At 41.3% G+C, this 20555-nt stretch overlaps 1 protein-coding gene across 7 annotated transcripts in view; it reads right to left on the bottom strand.

The window, feature by feature from the left end:
* NKTR (natural killer cell triggering receptor) overlaps positions 1-20555 on the bottom strand; it is a 42932-nt gene that overhangs the window by 18047 nt on the left and 4330 nt on the right. For 3 of the 7 annotated variants that reach the window (XM_058802311.1, XM_058802294.1, XM_058802285.1), the window contains exons 1-5: positions 13899-14081; positions 13418-13492; positions 8929-9036; positions 8283-8327; positions 6548-6635 (exon numbers count right to left, since the gene is read on the bottom strand). In XM_058802311.1, the coding sequence (XP_058658294.1) occupies positions 6548-6635; positions 8283-8327; positions 8929-9036; positions 13418-13492; positions 13899-14034 (452 nt within the window). In that variant the 5' untranslated portion in view covers positions 14035-14081. Of the gene's footprint in view, positions 1-6547; positions 6636-7942; positions 7971-8282; positions 8328-8928; positions 9037-13417; positions 13493-13898; positions 14082-20555 lie in introns of those variants that run through there. The other 4 variants (XM_058802319.1, XM_058802302.1, XM_058802335.1 and 1 more) reach the window with 3 other exon arrangements.

The following is a 20555-nucleotide window of genomic DNA, read 5'->3' on the forward strand; positions in this document are numbered from 1 at the left end:
AAATTAACTAAGCAGGAGCTGCCTTTGGGCTGGTGCTTACTGAGCAGAGAATGGGTGCTTGGTGCATTAAACCCATGCAGAAGCTGCCCCACTCCCCTGGCAGTCTGAGAGGTGAAATAAACTGGGTTTTGTCCTTGTTCACCAAAAGAACTCCAGGAGAAGCTCTGTCCCACAGGGAAACCTTTCAGATGCACCACAAGGACTTGGGTGAGTGAACAACTTAGAAAACAGAGCCCCAAATCCTTGTGGTGCCTTTGAAAGTTCTCTCACCTCAGTGGCAGGGCTGTAATGTGACATTTATTCTGCAAAGGTGCACTATAAAAAAGCATTCCAAGGTTTTCTGCATCAATCCTTTGGCTTCAGAACTTAACCAGGAGCAAACCGACCTCCTGTCCTGGCACTATGGAAACCTAAAGCCATGATGAGTTCATCCCCCCAAAATAATATTTTATTAGAACATTTCTATATAGAGCTCTCATCATTTCAACCATTCCAAATCTGCCTTTTAATAAACAGGTTATTTACAGAAGGACAAATACCTTTCTCCACTCAAGTTTAAATTGGTTTAAGATACTGCTGAAGAGAAAAATCATCTTTTTGATAAAAGCATGTTCTCACCCACCCCCCCAAAGAACCTCAGGCCTAAGAAAGGGTTCAATGCACATAACAATATGATCAGAAAAACAAGAAAGAGAAAAACAGAAAGAAAAGGAAAGGACACAGCCTTAGAGGAATGAGACATTACCTTTGGAGCGCACGATGTAACACTGTTTCTGTAAATTTTACACAAAAATGGCAGAAATAAATTGTAATACATTTTCAGACAAAACTGAGTCTATGTTTTATTAAATACAAGTTTAAAATTATTATTAATCAAGTTGTATGCAGAAAAAAGGATGCCTAAAAGAGGGCTCTAAATTTTCTTTAGGATACACTTTGAAAACTAAAGTTCTCCTTAAAAACAAAAAGAAAACTGGAGACAAAACCTGCTTGCAAAACTACTGCAAAAACAAACAGAAAGAGAATGCCCCCACTCCCCTCTGAGCCTCAATCCAGCAAAAAATGCCCCACTTGAAGCAGATGAATAAGCAATTTCTGTGGGTTTATTCACAGGCTTGCAGCCCCACAGGGGTTCAGAGTTCTGCTGAATCCATTGCCAAGCAGAACTGCCCAGGCTGGCACACAAATGTTGGGATTCACAGAGGAAATGTGTGCAGCCAGGAGCTGCCAACTTCAGCCAGGTCACACTTAGCTACATCCTCCTCCTATGAAGCTTTTCTAGAAGTGAGAAAAATCAGTGTTTTCTCTAAAATATGTGCATTGATTGCTTCTGCTCAGAATTTAGACCAAAAACCACATTGCAGGTGCAAAAAAGCCCAAACAGCTGCAGCAGCTGATGCTGGATTTTAGCCTGGTGGAATTCTGAGCAGCAGCAATGTTTGAAAACTGAATTATCAGCTGAGCTCACCCACAGCCCTGCCCCCACCCCCAACACACTATCAGTGATTAATTATCTTTTTGTTATTGATTACACATTAAATTATCCTGGGAAAGTTTCCATTTTTCTGTCAACTTTTGATCAAGGCAATGGGACCTGTTTGTGTGAGAAGTGCACATGTACCAATAATGCTCAAAGATAATGCAACATCAGCCCCTTCCATCTGACATTTTTTCATTTTTGTATTAGTCAATAATTAGCTCAAAGGTATTTCATTCACAACAACAAGAACAAAAAAGGAAATTATTAGCTGTTGATTAGAAAAATACCTGGTTTGGGACACCAAAAAGATATGAGCTATTTTTAATGAGCTGGTAACATTCAGAAATAATTTGTAAATTCAAAACAAGAGTACTCCCAAAGTATTTTATCCTTCATTTAGCAGATCAAAGTGGTTCCTTTGTTTCAGTTTATGAACTGGGCATGGCACCACGCAGTAAAACATTTTTAGACCAAAAAATCCTATTTAGTTCTGAGCAAGAAAACAGAGCTTGAGAAACACATTAAACCAACAACACCCTCAATAAGGAAAAAAAATCTGTCAGTAATAGGAAATCAGACTCAAGTTTTAAATAGCTGTGGAACAGAGAGAGACAAGAACTCCAAGCATTTGAGCTGATAAGGAACAGAATCCAGGATCCTCTTTGGGTTGCACTAAGGGCTTATTCCTCAGCACACTCCACAGCTGAACTAAAATTAAATAATTATGACACAAATTTCCCTCTTTTCACAAAGAGGTTATTTGGTTTTCTTTCCTCTTGCTGCTTTACTCTGCCTTCTGCAGGGGCACTTGTGGTTTGCTGCAAATGGAGTTTGGGAGATTTGGTGAGAGGGGAAACAGAGCTGACAGTGGGAGGAGCAGGAGCCATTGATGTTATTTTATTGCCTCATTTTCACCAGAGCTGCACAATTCTGCAATGGGAATTCCTCACTGGCAGGTGGGCCACAGGAATGATGGAATGGCTCTGAACAGACAAGAGATTTCCAGAAACAAAGAGAAGGGAGCACATGGCTGCAGAACATCACCCAGAGGGATGCAGCCACTGAGCTGGAAAACCCAGAAGAGCCCTGGGATCAGCTCTGTAACTGCTGCTGACGATGGCAGCAGCAACTCAAAGCAGCTACTGGAGATACAGAAAAAGAAAAGATGATTCTGGAGTGGTTCCTGCCAATCTGCCCCATCCTAAGGATTCCTAGCTCAGGACCCACATGGAAACAGGACAGTTACAGATTTACACCCCCACATGGGTTTAGAACACTTGTAAAATCACTGAGAGTTTTACAGGAAGTTATTCACAAAAAAATAAATCAGAGTGGAGCTCCCTGAGTCAATTTCTGACCTGGTGCCTTTACAACTCTCCAACACAAGCCTGCAGTGAGCTGCTACAAACCTCTGGGTATAGAAAACTGAAATTGCAGGGTTTTACACATCTAGAGGGATTCTCTCTGGATCCTTTCTGCTGAACTGCAAAGTGCTGTGTTCCTCCAGAGCAGGAAGTGTTCCTCAGGCACATGAGAGCAGACTTGGCCTATTTACAGCACAAGTGCATGGAACTCACAATCCTCCCTCAGCTCCACTTTCTCCTTCCCACCCAACTGTTGCTCCTACTCAATTAAGGGAAAATAAAAAAAAAAAAAAAGGAGGAAAATACTCTCCAAGCATTAAACCCAGCACCTGTGATACTGCACAGACATTTCTGATCCTTGCAGCTCTGCACTGTGCCACTCTCCAGCACACCTGGATTCAGTCCATGCTTTCCCCTGAAGCCTCCAAACATCCCTTCCATGCCTTTTCCCTGCCCAGCTCTCACTGCTGCCCATAAATCCTCACAGCTCCTTCATGCCACAGAAATCCCTGACTACTCCAAGACAGCTGATGAGTTTTTAGGATGGCTCAGATGCCTGTTTACATTAAGATGAGTCTGGAGATTCTGTTTCAAGTAAAACTGTCCATTTTAAATCAACCTTTAGGCATTGAATTCTTGTGCCTGGTTTGCTGGTGCAATATGCCAAAGAGACATTTGCTCCCTGATTATTTAAAGATTCCTTAAAGATTCATTATTCCAAAATACAACTTTTCTCTGGAGAGCAGGGAATTCTGGTGAATTAACAGAACTCTATAGTCAGGATCCAGAGAAATCCCTGACTACTCCAAGACAGCTCATGATTTCTTATGATGGCTCAGATGCCTGTTTACATTAAGATGAGTCTGGAGATTCTGTTTCAAGTAAAACTATCAAGTGAACTTTAAATCAACTTTTAGGCATTGAATTCTTGTGCCTGGTTTGCTGGTGCAATATGCCAAAGAGACATTTGCTGCCTGATTACTTCCTTAAAGACTCATTATTACAAATACAACTTTTCTCTGGAGAGCAGGGAATTCTGATGAATTAACTAAAATCTATAGTCAGGATCCCTGCTACTATTTTAGCCCTACTTGGACAAACTGTCATAGAAAAGAAAATCACTTTTTTGCACTCCTTATCTGCCACATTAGATGTGTATAAGATACAGAGTTCTCATCCCTGAAAACAAACACAGAGCTCTAAGGAAGCTCAGATTAATTCTCTCCCTTTCTATACATTTAATCAATGAAATTAAATAGGCACAAATACAAAAAAATAATAATCTAAGGCTACCACAGAATATTGCCTTTCACACACTCTTCAAGTTAAACATTTGAAGATTTTTTCCTAATGATAAACTACAGAGAAACTGAGCATTACCGGGAGTATAAAAAACACATTTTAATTTCAGCTTAAAGCGTAAAGGAAGAAAATATTTTATTATAGAAAACTATAGATTCCCTAAAGTATTCAGAAAATGCCACCCAGCAAGAGTAACTGCTTTAATAAAGTGTATTTTCTAGGGAAGGCACAAACTGCCTGGATAGAACTTCAGGAGCTGTTTCCCACCTGGAGCCCTGATTCTCTCCTGGCTCCAGGGCAGGCTGGGGCCTTTTCAGACACCAGAGACCCCAGAAATGTGCATGGGAAGGCAAAAGCTCCAGAGCAGCCTCCTGCTGAAGGCCACAGAGCACACCCCAGGAGCCCAAAGCTGAGCCTAAGCAGAGTAAATGCACCTCTGGATTCCTGCAGAGCTCAGCTGAACCCAGCTCTCATGGAAGTTTTTAGGTTTCTTACTCTGCCTCAATTCCCACTGAACTCACACTTCTCCTTTAAGTGATTCTATGAAAAAAACCCAGAATTTTTCAAGGAATCTGCATCTTTCAAAATACTTCTATATTTGATCAAAGTGCTTTTAAATAATCTTCATTTATTGGCCTGTGTTAATTATAATTTAGTATCCAACACAACCTAGGGTTGTTTTGGTGTGTGGGGAGAGACAAAGTGTTTATCTCTGATTGAACAAGCTGAGCCTACCAAGCATCAGGGCAAGAAGATGACTTTGGAATCAAATGCAGGAGAGAAAAGAAACTTTAGAGCCCTCAAATGACAGCTGCTTGACTGATGGGACATCATTAGGTTTTCATGTTTAATGTTCAGATAAGCTTAAAAATGGAAAATTGAGGCAAGAGAACCCAAAGGCAAGTCATCAAATAAAAAATAATGAAGCAATGCCTTCAGAGAGCTTATTAAGGCATGGAGTTGTATTTATATAAACTGTTTTCCATATTAATGTGCACACATCCTTTCAGATTTATTGTAATGAAGCACAACTTGTACAATTTCCTTTGAAGGGAACAGAAAAGAAGCTTTTGAAAGAATTTTATCTCTATGAAATGTCTGAACAGTGCTAAGTGTGAGACTTTCTTTTAGGTTCCTATGCATCTTCCATTTTCAGGACATTTTTTAGGAAAAGACCGAAAAATGTTTCTTATCTGAACTACATCATATCATACTGAAGATCTTTTTCAGGCAAAGGAAAAAAAACCAAGATTTTTGAGGACAATTTACTCCTTTACTGAAGACAGGGAAGCGCCATTCATTCTTATCCCCCAAGAAAGATGGCAAAGAAAAAAAGACTTTTTTTAGTTAAGTAACTATGCTAAAATTGACTTTTCAAACCCCAGTGTTGTTGCACAAAGTATTTCTGGACTAAAGTTATCAACCTGCTCTTCCCAAATACAAACTGGTAAACATTAACAGGAGGCAATTTTGAGAAGGGAGATAACAAAAGGAATAATCACATCAAAGTTTGCAAGCTTAGAAAAACTGATACTCAACCTAAAATAGACCTGCTTTGAGCTGGAAACCCTCAATTATCAGACCTGAGTGTTTTACTTATGAGTAAAAGTGTAATTTCTAGAATGTTGTTACTAGAATGACATTTTTTAAAAGTAATGAAAGAAAAATCTGGTTATCAGCACATCAATCTACACAGTGTTGGTAAATGCAGCACTATGTAGAATTATCAGACCTGAGTGTTTTCCTGAGTAAAGGTAAAAGTGTTTGCTGTAATTTCTAGAATTTAACAGAATGTGGTTACTAGAATGGTATTTTTTAAAGGTAATGAAGGAAAAATCTGGTTATCAGCACATAAATCTACATAGTGTTGGTATATGCACAAGTTAATGGAGTTATGATGTATTAAAAAAGCATGTCAGGAACAAATACTCAAATAAAATAGTAATAGTAATCGTAATAATCAAATAAAAATTCCCATTCTTCTCCTGAAAAAACCCAAAGAAAACAGCCCCCCCAAAATCATAAATCATCATTTTTTAAAGAGCAAAACCATACAAACCACCTCTAGATCTCACTCCCCCTCACACACAATGCTCATCACTGTCATTTGCAGATAACCTGATGAGATTTGTGCACCCACAAAGCAAAGAATCTATTTCCTGGCTGCTAAGAACTGAACATAAATCATATTTTTTAGGGGAAAAAAGCCACAAAGGAAGAACACCCATGAATGCCACAAGGAAATATTGATCTCTAGCAATTCCTAGCGCAGGTGCCACTGATTCCCAGCCAGGACCAGCTGGAGAACATGGATTTCTGGAGAATTTAGCAATACCATCTTTCTCATGAACAGCGCTTCTCTGTGTAAGAAAAGCTCCAGTGTGGGATCACTTCTACTCACATGAAAAATTGGGAACCATTGGTATGTTTCCCTCGGTTTGCCATTGACAAAAGGAACGCTCTGTCATGTTTGAGAATAAAGTTTTCATCTGTTTGAAGAAAAAATATGTTTGTCAGATTTTCCCTGGTAAGGGAGGCAGGTTGTTTTCTTAGTAACTTATGGATGCTCTAAGGAGAAATTCTGCTGCTGCTGGAGAAAGGGAACAGGATGGAGGAAAAACAACAAGCAGGTTGAAACAAGTCTCTTCAAATTACACTTGAGACAAAACTTTCGTTCTTAAAATGGTGCAGATAAAGTGCAAACATTTCTAATTTCAAATAATTCATTATGAGTATATTCAATAAACATTAGGTAATGGATTTAAATCCTGAGTTATTTAGGTAAGAACGAGGTTGGCAGAATTATTGACATTCTAAAACAGGAATTAACATACATGATGCTGTTATTTACACTGCAGGTGGAAAGGTCAGGAGAAAAAGCTGATTATTTCCCTGCTATGGCACACTAAAAATGCCACCTCTATACTCAAAACTGGAAGTCTCAAAGCATAGAAGGGAAAAAAAAACCTCTCTATATCTCAATCTAAGTATAAAAGACAAAACTGAACATGCATTTTATATTGCAGTGAGTTAGAGAGGAGTTCTGGTTGTACAGCAGAATATAAAACCAGATCTTCTCCAGGTCATTTCCAAAGATAAAAATACCAATTTGAATGTACAAAGCTATTCATTTTTAGATCACATATCAAAACACAATCCTGCATATTTAGCACTCACCATGGGAAACAAACCCTGAGTAACTTTTAGTAAATGGATCTGTTCAAGCCTTTCCTTGACTAAAAACTTCAATAGTCCCACATCAAACTGTGTCTCTTTTTTAAGAGAAACTTAATTTCATGCATCTAACCACACCCAGAACCAGAGGCTGTAAATAAATATATTCACTATCCTAACATTTGAATATCAGTAACCACCTGCTTTTTTTTAAGAAATAATTGTATGTCTTTAAACAAATAATTTAAAAACTCACCATTTTCCTTCCAACAGACTTTTACAGAGGTAATTGTACATTTATTTATCAATTCTTTGCAAGGAAAATGACTTGTGTAGCTTATAAATAAAGTAAAAAATTAACCCTAAGCATACAAACCTTGAGTAGGGAAGGGGAGGAAAAGGGACATTAACAAAAGAAGAAATCACTGTTTAGAGCTGGAATTATGTGGATTTTCTCTCAGAATAAGTCATTAACCCTCAGAAAGGTTAGACACAACTCTTTATTTCTCCAAGCAACACAGATATCCATCTACAAAGGGACTTAGCAGTTGTCTATAAATTTACTAGGGAGGGGACAAGGGAACAGAGTTTGAATTTGTGTTACTGAGCTTTTGTCTCTTACCTTTTCATTTTGCAAAAGACCACATTCTCTATAAACAAAAGAATATGTTGACAGTTTTAGGCAGGAAGATAGGAGTTTATTCATGAATAAAGTTGCCTAGCCTCCATGCTGAAAGTCATGTTTAACCAATTATGTTAGCCTTAATTAATTGTCAATTTAAGTTAAATATTAACAAAAAATTATCTGGAAGTCATGCACATAAAAGGAATTCTCATGCAACATTAGTTTCATGCAAAAAGGTGATCTATGAGTGAACCTGTTTTCATTAAGTAGTTTGGGAATCAAGACTTGTTTATCTCAGGACTGAACAGAGAATCTGCAAAGACATATTTGCTCTTACCTTTGAAATAGCCACCATAAATAGATTCCCCTCCTTTTCCATTACCTACAGATTAAAAGGCAGCAATTAAAACTTTTTGTTGAAAACTTTTTGTTTCATTTATACAAAAGTTGTGCAGAACATTCCACCAGCACTTGACTCTCAAAATAGGAGATTCCCTCTTCAGGCTCTTTTGGTCAGGACACAGTGAAAACAGACATTTTGGTAAGGACAGGTATTTCAGGAAAGGAACAAACAATCCAGGAAAACATTCTGGAGACATTTCTACTCATTCAGTGCTTTATTATTATTTTAATCTTATTCAAACAGTTACATTCCTGTACCATCAGAATTGCTTGATGCCTGTACTGCAGAGCCACAAGTGAGAAGCAGTTCAGATCAGAGTCTGCATTTGAATTGTTTTAATAAGATGGAATATCATAAAACCCTCCAGTGAGGAGTTTTTAACACACTTTTCTAAAGCAATATTATATCAGCTGAAATATTTTAGAACTTCAAAAATTAACAATAAAATGGATGATCTATGCTATACTTCACACAAATGAAGTATTTTTATGGCACTGTAATACTTTTGTGGTGTTCTCTGAATTTATGAACACAAAAGTGATAACATTTCAAACTTGGCAGTTTTAAAATCCCATTTTACCTTCACTGAAGTCCCCACCCTGAATCATGAAGTTTTTAACCACACGATGGAATGTGGTGCCTTTGTAGCACAGCTTCTTCCCAGTTGTTTTGCCAATTCCTTTTTCACCTGCAAGAAGGGGAAACAAAAAGAATCCACAGATTGTCACTGCACAAATCCCAAGGGTTTCCCTCCCTATTCTAATGGACATGGCAGCCATAATTAAAAGATATCACAGTCCTACCTGATGCCTTTTCACCACCCAGAAGGGGATCTTTACAAGGGAACTCTGAGGTGAAAATTAAGTTGTTTCTTAAAAAATTTTCCTCTCCCCTTCAAGAAGGAGTGTGTAAATCTATTCAGGACGATTTATAAAAAAACAAGAGGTCAGGATAATGGTGGGTTAACTATTTTCTGTGGGTACAGCTACACTCCTATGCAGGTCACAGTAGCCTTTGCAAACCACTCTCACATCTGGATGTGCCAGATGATTCCCAGCAGAAAAGCCAGGAAAGCAAGTTTCAACTCAGTTTCAATGTGACCCACACTTGGAAAAGAGGGATTGAGCTACTCCAAGCTTCCTTCCACACCTTCCCCAAGCCTTGCACAGTGTCTGCACACCCATCTACAGCAGCTGCAGATCAGGTGGGCTGGAGGTTTTTCAGTTACTGATCCCACAATCTCAAGTTTCATTTGCACTTCTCCCAAAATTCAGAAGAGAAGCTGCCCTGGGCTCATGGATGAGGTGACAGTGACAGGCAGGGTGAGGTTCTGGGCAGTGGGTCCATGAGGGATTTGTGCTGCTCAAGAGACACTGACTGGAGCTTCTCAGAGGAGGGGAGCTGGCAGAATGTGCCAATTAACAGGCAAAGATTATAATAATAATATTATGCACTGTGGAACATTTAAAGCCCCACATTATCCCCACGTACAGGGACTGAGCTACTCCAAGCTTCCACACCTTCCCCAAGCCTTGCACAGTGTCTGCACACCCATCTACAGCAGCTGCAGATCAGGTGGGCTGGAGGTTTTTGAGTTACTGATCCCACAATCTCAAGTTTCATTTGCACTTCTTCCAAAATTCAGAAGAGAAGCTGCCCTGGGCTCATGGATGAGGTGACAGTGACAGGCAGGGTGAGGTTCTGGGCAGTGGGTCCATGAGGGATTTGTGCTGCTCAAGAGACATTGAGTGGAGCTTCCCAGGGGAGGGGAGCTGGCAGAATGTGCCAATTAACAGGCAAAGATTATAATAATAATATTATGCACTGTGGAACATGTAAAGCCCCACATTATCCCCACATACAGGGACTGAGCTACTCCAAACTTCCACACCTTCCCCAAGCCTTGCACAGTGTCTGCACACCCATCTACAGCAGCTGCAGATCAGGTGGGCTGGAGGTTTTTCAGTTACTGATCCCACAATCTCAAGTTTCATTTGCACTTCTTCCAAAATTCAGAAGAGAAGCTGCCCTGGGCTCATGGATGAGGTGACAGTGACAGGCAGGGTGAGGTTCTGGGCAGTGGGTCCATGAGGGATTTGTGCTGCTCAAGAGACACTGACTGGAGCTTCCCAGGGGAGGGGAGCTGGCAGAATGTGCCAATTAACAATAAAAGATTAAAATAACAATATTATACACTGTGCAACTGTTAAATCCACATGTACAGGAGATGCAGTGTACTGAAACATGAATTAACAGGATGAATAACAGGACAAATAACCCAAAGTTCAGTTTCACACCATCACTGGTTCTGGAATAGGTATTTGACATTTCACCAAACATTCTGCACCCTCAGAAATGCAGATCCACTCATTTCCCAGAGCCAACACTCCCCTGCTGCCATCTATTACTGTGCCACCCCAATCATCCCAAATTTGCCATTCCAAGCCCAGCACTGCCAGGATAAGGGCACTTTGTGGCACAAAACCCACTCAGGGCACTGCTGTTTATCATCCCTCACTCATGGAATATTTATTTATTAGTTATTTACCTGCCTCTCCACACCCATAACCCCAATCCACACCTCCTCCCACCCTAGTTTTGATTTCCACGAGTTATGCAAGCAAAGCTGTTTCTGACTGGGATGGACACACTCCTCCCCTCTTTGTGCAGCACTGAAAACCTTCCTCAAACACCACCACGGAATATCTGCCTGCATGTTTGGCCATGCCTCAGGATGTCCCTCAGGGCCATGGAAAATGCCCTCAGAGATGGGATCCTGCATGGCACTGAGCTGGAGCAGTTACAGAACATCACCAGGGCTGCCTCTGCTGCAGACCCACAAGTGAGAAGCAGTTCAGATTAGAGTTTGCACTTGAATTGCTTTAATAAGATGGAATATCATAAAACCCTCCAGTGAGGAGTTTTTACACACTTTTCTAAACAAATATTATATCAGTAGAAACATTTTAGAACTTCAAACACTAACAATGAAATGGGTGATCTATGCTACACTTCACATAAATGAAGGATTTTTATGGCACTGTGTAGCCATGATATTTTCTGAAAAATCCTTTCCTTAGGATTTTTCCTCCTGAGAAAGCTGAGAGGCCTCAGGAACAAAATGTAAACATTGATTATCTGCTGCTGTGGAATGCAACAGGTGCATCTGGGATTGGCCTCATGTGGTTGTTTCTAATTAATGGCCAATCACAGCCAGCTGGCTCGGACAGAGAGTCTGAGCCACAAACCTTTGTTATCATTCTTTCTTTTTCTATTCTTAGCCAGCCTTCTGATGAAATCCTTTCTTCTATTCTTTTAACACAGTTTTAGTGTAATATATATCATAAAATAATAAATCAGCCTTGTGAAACATGGAGTCAGATCCTCATCTCTCCCTCATCCTCAGACCCCTGTGAACACAGTCACACACACTGTAATACTCTCATGGTATTTTCTGAATTATATATTATGAACACATAAATAACATTTCTGTTCCTTTTAAAACTGAAAATTAAAGCTCTTAAACAGAGCTGGTGGTGAGCTGGGAGCTTTGGCAGTGGCCAGAATCCCAGTCCCTTTTCTCACCCCCATTTAGAGCAGCGCCAGTGCTTTCCCTTCCCAGCCAGGTAAAAGCCACAGCAGTTGTTCCCCTGGCAGGGGCTGCAGCACCTCCTGAGCTCAGACACCCCCACACCCCCCACACTCTGCTCTGAGCTCAGCTTCTCTTCTGCTCCAGCCCAAACACCAGCCTTGCTCTTTCTGCTCTAGACACCCGTGAATTTTGGCAGGAAAAGAAGAATCCTTGCTTTGAGCCCATCCTGCCTAAGCAGCTCTTTCCATGGCCTGCAAAGCCCTTGGCAATGGGATGGCAGAGGGGAACCGGCTGCCCTGGCAGCACCTGGACTGGCAGCTCAGTGTGAATTGGGTGCCAAGTGGTGCCACTTTGAGATCAGAAGGGAATCAGCTCCTGACAAACACCACAGCACGTGGGCCCAGCTTTGTTCCATAGGTGGGCACATCTGCAAGGCCAGCTGCTGGAATTGAAAAGGACATTTCCAGGGGCCAAATCTACTTCTGACAGCAGTGCCAGGCTCACTCTGTCCTCCTCCACCTGCCAAAAACACCCTGGCTTGGTGATGGCTTTGTGCAGATTCTGTGCTCCAGAATGGGAGAGCATCCCCTGTCCACTGTGATTCACCTCCTCACGTGGGCACAGGCCTTGCAGATGGCTGGGGTTTGTACTTGGATAAACAAATCATTATTAACAATAAAATCCACTATCAATTAAAAATCCACTATCAATAAAAAATCCACTATCAATTAAAAAAACCCCATCAATAAAAAAACCCATCAATAAAAAAACCCCATCAATTAAAAATCCACTATCAATTAAAAAACCCCCATCAATAAAAAAACCCCATCAATAAAAAAACCCCATCAATTAAAAATCCACTATCAATTAAAAAACCCCCATCAATTAAAAAAACACCTATCAATAAAAAAACCCCTATCAATTAAAAACCCCCTGTCAATAAAAAAAAACCCCTATCAATAAAAAAAAACCCTATCAATAACAACCCCCCTCAATAAAAACCCCTATCAATAAAAAAACCCCTTATCAATAAAAAACCCCCTATCAATTAAAAACCCCCATCAATTAAAAACCCCCATCAATAAAAAACTCCATCAATAAAAAACCCCCATCAATTAAAAAGCCCCATCAATTAAAAAGCCCCATCAATTAAAATCACTACTTATTATTAATTTTAAACTTATTCAAAGAATTACATTCCTGCACCAACAGAACATCACCAGTGTTGCCTCTACTGCAGACCCAGAAGTGAAAAGCAAACATATGCTCCCAAATGTATGAAATCTTTAAAAAATACATAATTAATAAAGAAAAATTGGTATTTCTGCAGGCTGTAAAATAATCCATAGAAGCCTCACTGTTGGGCAGAAGATGAAAGAAGACATTCCTAACTGCCAATAAAATCACTATCAATATAATTATTAACATTAAAAATGTTATTTATTAACAATAAAAATCTGAAATATCAGCTACATACCCGAGCACAAGCAGAGAAAGTTCTTACAAGTCTTTGGACAAATGTCTGAGAAGAGCTGAAACATAATTCGACCAACTAGAAAATAATTAAAAAAATAATTAGAGTTTTAGAACTGTGTAGAATAAGAAAATCTGCATATAAATCAATCTGTATGTTCTAAAATTGTAATTTTCTGAGAAAAGGTTACTTTATCAAGCAGAATAAGAAAATATCTTAGGTATGCATATATTAGAATACACAGCAAGAAAGAAGAATAATAAAAAATAGATAATAAGTAATTAAATTCCATCCAATTTATCAGAAGACCTGGAGATTCCATTGTGATTTGAACCTGGAAAGCCAAGCTGATTTACTAAAATACTTGAATCATGTCAGATCTTTTCCATTTTGCAAATAATTTCCCATAAACACAGGTCCTCAGAGAGCTGCAGCAATTCCCTCCCCAATTAGTGTGTTTATCCAAATCCATGAATAATCCCACTTGCACACTTCTCCCTGTGATCATTGCCTGCAAACCCCAACTGGCTGAGCTCCATTTGTGCTGAGGATTTCAGTGCACGGCCACTCCTGTAGAAGTCCATCCGAAAATCCTTCATTTTTTGCCTCACAATTGTCATGAGAAAAGACCACCGAAGGGTTAAAGCTGCTGAGCTGGTTGGGAAGGAGTTTCCTGCTTATCTGGTGTAAGGTTTTCTGTGCTGTTTAGGTGGCCTGGAAAGGCCCAGGGATGGCCTTGAAGAGCCGACGCTTCAAAGGACGAGGAGAGACTTCTGATCTTGTCTCGGTCTCGGTGTTTATTAATTGTTTATCTAAAAGATTTTCTTTCAGCCCGACAGAGGTCTGCACAGCAAGTCAGCCATGGGCACACTGCGAGCCCCCGGGGTGGTCACTTATCTTTATACCCGAAGTTACGTGTACAATATTTATCATTTTTCCCCAATACCTTCTACCCTTATTAACCGGTGCACTTCTAGTAATAACCAATCCCAAAGTGCCACCACCACCACAGAAGATGGAGGCCAAGAAGAAGAAGAAGAAGGACAGGACACGCCCCAATTCCTCCATCTTACTTCTTTAGACCCCCCTGTACAGAAATCCTAAACCCTGTGTTTTACACTTTAACTAACTTATCCCTTCACCATTCACCCAGTGAATTCCTCCCAGTCCTCATACAGGTCTCATCTCCTGTGTAGGATCAAAATCCTGTCACCAGACACTTCTGGCAACACTCCAGGATTCCCAAGCCCCCCAAGGGTGGTCTCGGCCTCTCTGCACCTCCATCCTGAGGTGCTGAGATCCCACAATCTGGTGTGTTCACAGGTGATGCTTGCAGAACAGCCATGCTGTACTCGAAGGGGGCATGCTGCCCTTTTCTGCACAATTGAGCTGCACTTTCTTCCAAACTCCTGAGCTGGCTGGACTGAGCTCTGGGGTGGCTCCCCCCCGCTCCATGAGAAGACCCCTCTTGCCTGTCTTCAACCACCGTGATGGACCAACTGAGATGAGAATCCCCTCATCAAGGAACCAAGAACCCCTCTGGCACACTATTGGCACCCCCATGGCACCCCCGTGGCACCCCCCTGGCAACCTCCGTCCAGAGACTGGGACTGCACTCCCTCCCAACTCAGGGAGGGGGAAAACTTAACGTACCTGTGAGCATTCGGCCATGAAAACAATGGACTTCTCCCCTCCATGGAAACCTAATTTCAGTCACCTTCCCCCAACCAAGAACAGGATATATATTGGGGTTCGGCCCGACTGTCCTTCGAGATCTCCCCAAGACGTGTTCCAGCGAGTTTCGGCGGCGGGACCCCGAGGACATCACGTTTTGGTAGCTATACCCCATTCCCTGACCTCCTTTCCTCCCTTTTTCCTTGTCTTACCCTTCTCTTCCCCGGATCCCTTAACCAAACGCATATTTAGCTGTGGTTATAATCAATAAATTGCACCTTGTTGATTTGTTACTGCAAAACCCCTGTGCCTTGCGTTGGTTATTTTTGCACCCAAAAATCATTCGTCACCCGTTCATTTCGGGCGGACCTTCACAACTCCTGGCCTAAAATCCTTCCCTTCAAAAAACCCAGATGGATCAAACAGAGATGAAAGGCAGGCAGGAATAATGCTCCGCTTGCCAGATATTGTCAACTAAATATTTTCTCTTTGCTGCTGGTGGTAGTTGTGTTATGGACCTTCCAAATCTATTAAAATACTGCTGAAAAGTGGTTGAATATAAAGAAAACTGTTTTTAAAATTGATTTACGTTTTCTATTTTATTTTCCAAGATAGTGGGATGTGAAGTACTAAAAAAATCCATGACAAACTGCTCCCAAATGTACAAAATCTTTAAAAAATACATAATTAATAAAGGAAAAATTGGTGTGTCTGCAGGTTGTGAAATAATCCATAGCAGCCTCAGTGTTGGGCAGAATTAAAAGAAGACCAGCAATCATCTGGCAATGAGCACTACACTCTAGTGGTGCACACTGGTAAGACTTCATTTTAAAAAGTAACAACTCCAGGAATAACTTCTCTCTCCTTTAAAAAAAAAAAGTTCAAATGTATTTCATTCAATACTTTAAAAAAAATAAAATTGAGAGGCTTCTAAGAAACTGTATTCAATTTTAAGGCTCTGTCCAAATATATGCAATTATGAGATGGTGAATTGTTGGCTCAGAAAGGAAGAAATAAAATAACAGCATCAGTACTTGATAATCTTAGATAAAAATTCAAGATGCCTTGAGCTGTTGAAAGGTCTGAATCTCATTAGGTGCAGCAAGAATGTTCTCTGAGCATTCATCACCACAGCAGGAAAATGAAAAGGAAACTGAAATGAAAATGAAAAGGGCGGGGAGAGTGTCCAAAGAATGAAGAAACAGAGAATATTCAAAGATCCCCCATCAAACAGCACTGCTGTAACCACCAGTGTGACACAAGGGCTGTTTGCAGGTGAGGAGAGCACTGAGCTGTGAGGATTGAGCATTCCTACAAGGAGCACACCACACAACACAGCTCAGCTGAAGAGTTCCCAGTTTCCATCCCAGCCCAGGAATTCAGGAGAACACAAATCCCACTCCCATTGCTCTGTGCACAAACTGAGCAGGGACTGAGCCACGGAGCTTCAGAGCCACCTGCAGCTCGGAGAGAGTCGTGGAGGAGAACCCAAAATGGTTTGGGGTGGGAGGGACTTGGAAATTCATCCAGTCCCAGCTCTGCTGCCATGGCAGGGACACTTCCACTGTCCCAGGCTGCCATGGGACACTTCCACTGTGCCAGGCTGCTCCATGGCCACTTCCACTGTGCCAGGCTGCTCCAGGGACACTTCCACTGTGCCAGGCTGCCATGGGACACTTCCACTGTGCCAGGCTGCTCCAGGGACACTTCCACTGTGCCAGCTCCCTCCAGGGACACCTTCCAGTGTCCCAGCTCCCTCCAGGGACACCTTCCAGTGTCCCAGTTTGCTCCCAGCCCTGTCCAACCTGGCCTTGGACACTCCCAGGGATCCAGGGGCAGCCACAGCTTCCCTGGGCACCCTGTGCCAGGGCTCAGCACCCTCACAGGGAGGAATTTCTACCTGCTATCTCATGTAAACTCATCCTCCTTCAGTTGAACACCTTGTCCCACTGCTCCATGCCCATGTGAGTCCCCCTCCAGCTCTCCTGGAAGGTCTCCCTGGAGCCTCCTCTTCTCCAGGCTGAACAGCCCAACTCTGCCTCTGCAGGAGGATTCCTCCTGCACTCACTGTGAGAAGTCACACAGGACACTTTCCAGGGAAAGAGCTGGCACTGCCCCCATTCTGCTCTCAGCCCAGTGCCAAGGAACTGAGGGCTGTCAGTCCCTGCAGCCTCCAGAAGGGACTGGTGCTCTGAGGCATAAATTGTAGAAGGATTTTGCTGCAAACCCAGCACATTTAGCAGCAGCAGACACCACCACCATTGGAAGAACTCTCTGATGTTCCTGCAGATGACAAGGCAGAAGATGGAAGGAGCCATTCATAACTTCCAGCGGTATTTTTCACCGGTGCTTTGTCAATAACAAATCTGCCAGGTGCTCATAAAATCACAGAATGATCCCTGCTGGAAGGGACCTTAAATCATCCAGTTCCACGTGCAGGGACACCTTGCACTAGATCAGGTTACTCCATGCCCATCCAGCCTGATCCCTTAATCCTACAAATCGTAATGCACACCTAGCCAAGATCCAAGGATGACAGATCCAGTTCATGAGATGAGGGCTGGATAAAACCTGCAGCAGCCACACCAAATGCTGCTCCTGAGACACAAACCACACTCTGGGAATCCATCTGCTGGGTTACTGCCTGCATTTCACTGCAACTGCATGAACACCATTATCACTGAGAGCTTGTGTTTTCCACTGACAAACAGGCAATGAAATGTGCCAGAGAAAGATCAAACTCATTTTCACACCTTGGGCAAAGATGCAGAAAGAACAGCTGCTAATCAAAAAAATAAAACAAGTATGTATGATTAGCACCTACAAATCTTTCTCTTGTCTCATCTCTCATCAAAAAAAAAGAGAAAAATCTCATTTTAAACTTGGAACTGAGGTACATGCTGATATAACACAGATAAAAAAAGCCTTTGAGATGCTGTTATTTCCCCAGATTTAGACACCTCTCCTCTGAGATGATCCATTCAGTGCAGACAATTTCAGTGCTTTCTTCAGCTTCATTTCCCCATGCAAAGGTTCAGTGATGTGATCAGGGAACAAGCTCTCTGTGACTAACCACAATATTTGCACAGTAAATTAAAATAAACAAACAAAAATCGCTCCAAAGTCAGTCCAGTAAGCAAAGCTGCTCACAAACCTACCCAGAGTCCTCAGCTGGATTTAACCAAGAAATGACAGCACAGACACCCCAACTCCAGGCTAAAGGAAAAACTGCTGGGATTGCACTTGCCCATTATTTATGAAACAATAATTTGATAAAAGTATTATTTGTAAGCAGGCTTTGAACTTATTTTTTAAAGAATCAGAGTAAGTGGTGAAAGAAATATGTGCATTATTTAAGTGATGCATTATATAAGTGATGCCTATATAAAATCTGTTTGGAAATGATGAAGTGCTCTCTGCAGCTAATGAGCTGCACCAATTAGAGAAACCAGAAGGCAAAATGAGCAAGAATAATCCAATTTCAGAACTCTGTCTTCAAACTAAAAGATGATTTTTTTTCTTTTGTTTTTAAACTCCCTAACAATTTTCCAGCTGAGGAAGAGTTAGTACTTGATTCTAATTAATCAGGGTAGGAATGTCCATGCTATACTGCAATAAGGGCTCCTGCTAGCAAAGTTTATTAAAATAATCATTGATTTCAAATATTTATTGTTTTCAAAGGTAAATCCTCTAATTTAGCTGCTTAACCTTTTGGAAAAAACCCTTTGGAGGCAAACACACATTGTTTCAAGTTATTTTCCAAGTAATGGGAAGTGGTTTGCTACATTTTATTATGTTTGAACCCACAGGTATTGAGTTCAGCTACAAACTCGCAAAACAAACCTGGTTTTTCAAAACTGCATCTACTGGATTTTATCTTTTCTCAATTTCTGAAGAGTGAACCAAAGCAGAGGTGTTTTGCCAGCCTATCAGCAGGAATATCCTGCTGAAGGAGAAAGCAGGGATTCCAGGCAGGGAGACAATGATGCACAGCCCAGGACGGCTGCCAAGGGCCCAAAGGCTCAGACACATTTGCATACAAGTTCCAATAACAGCTCGCTAAAAGGACCCAATTTGAATTTTATTAATTTGTTTATCCCTAAATCTGTCAATGCTAAAGCATACGGATTTAAAAAAAAAACTGCTTCAAAGTAGAAATTTGGCTCCAGTTTTCAAGGAAATAAAACCTTAGTGTGGAACAAGAATGGATTTTATTTAAAATTTAAAACATGAGTTTGAAGAATGGATGCCCTGCTGCCCTGAGCAGGGATGTGCAGCCCTGACTCATGAACACTTTGCTGACACCTCCATGCCCCAGCTGCCCTCTTTGCAAGGAAAAGCTCCATAAACTTCTCTCTAAGCCCATTCTTCACAAACACCACCTGAAATCCCCTCCATCTTCCACACAAAACCAAACTTATTTCAGTCCTGCATACAAGTTCCAATAACAGCTCGCTAAAAGGACCCAATTTGAATTTTATTAATTTGTTTATCCCTAAATCCGTCAATGCTAAAGCATATGAATTTTAAAGAAACTGCTTCAAAGTAGAAATGTGGCTCCAGTTTTCAAGGAAATAAAACTTTAGTGTGGAACAAGAATGGATTTTATTTAAAATTTGAGTTTGAAGAATGGATGCCCTGCTGCCCTGAGCAGGGATGTGCAGCCCTGACTCATGAACACTTTGCTGACACCTCCATGCCCCAGCTGCCCCCTTTGCAAGGAAAAGCTCCATAACCTTCTCTCTAAGCCCATTCTTCACAAACACCACCTGAAATCCCCTCCATCTTCCACACAAAACCAAACTTATTTCAGTCCTGCACACACCAAACAGTTGTGGGCTCAGTTCCCAGGGATATGGAAGTGAGAGGCTGCACTTGGCTCCTGGAGAAGAGGCTGATCAATTTTTCTTTTATTGACTGCTCCAACTTGTTCCAGACCTCAGGGTGAGACTTCAGGGTGTTTCACCCTGCACTGACAATTCCACATGGTTATTCTGAATCATTTTTTTATTGAATCAATTCCTTTCAAATCTCCATTTCCCACCCCTGAGAAATGTTTTCTCCATATGGGATCCCCTTGGCTCCTGCTGTCCCACACACAGTGGCTTCATGGACAGCCAAAGTTCTGGCTTCTATTTTCTGCAAATATATAATTTTTTCCCTTCTAAAGACTAAAAGTTAACATGGAGCCAGTTGAGAACAGTTTCTGTCTTTAGGAATTTAACAAAAACCCTACAAGGCATCACTGGGTCTATTACTGGAGGCACAAGAGAATGATTTTTGCAAGGTTGCTCCTTTCACATAAATTCATAGCAGCTGAAATCCCAAAATACATCAAACTTCAGGCTAAAGTGAGCAGAAAGAGAGAAGTAAGGAAAGACCAGACTGTTCTGGGAAGGGACACATCCCAGGAATGAAAGAAAATGAAGTGGAACAAATCAATGAGCCAAGGGTCAAACAGTAACAG

This window comes from Ammospiza caudacuta, chromosome 1 (assembly GCF_027887145.1).
Source record: "Ammospiza caudacuta isolate bAmmCau1 chromosome 1, bAmmCau1.pri, whole genome shotgun sequence".
NCBI lineage: Eukaryota > Metazoa > Chordata > Aves > Passeriformes > Passerellidae > Ammospiza > Ammospiza caudacuta.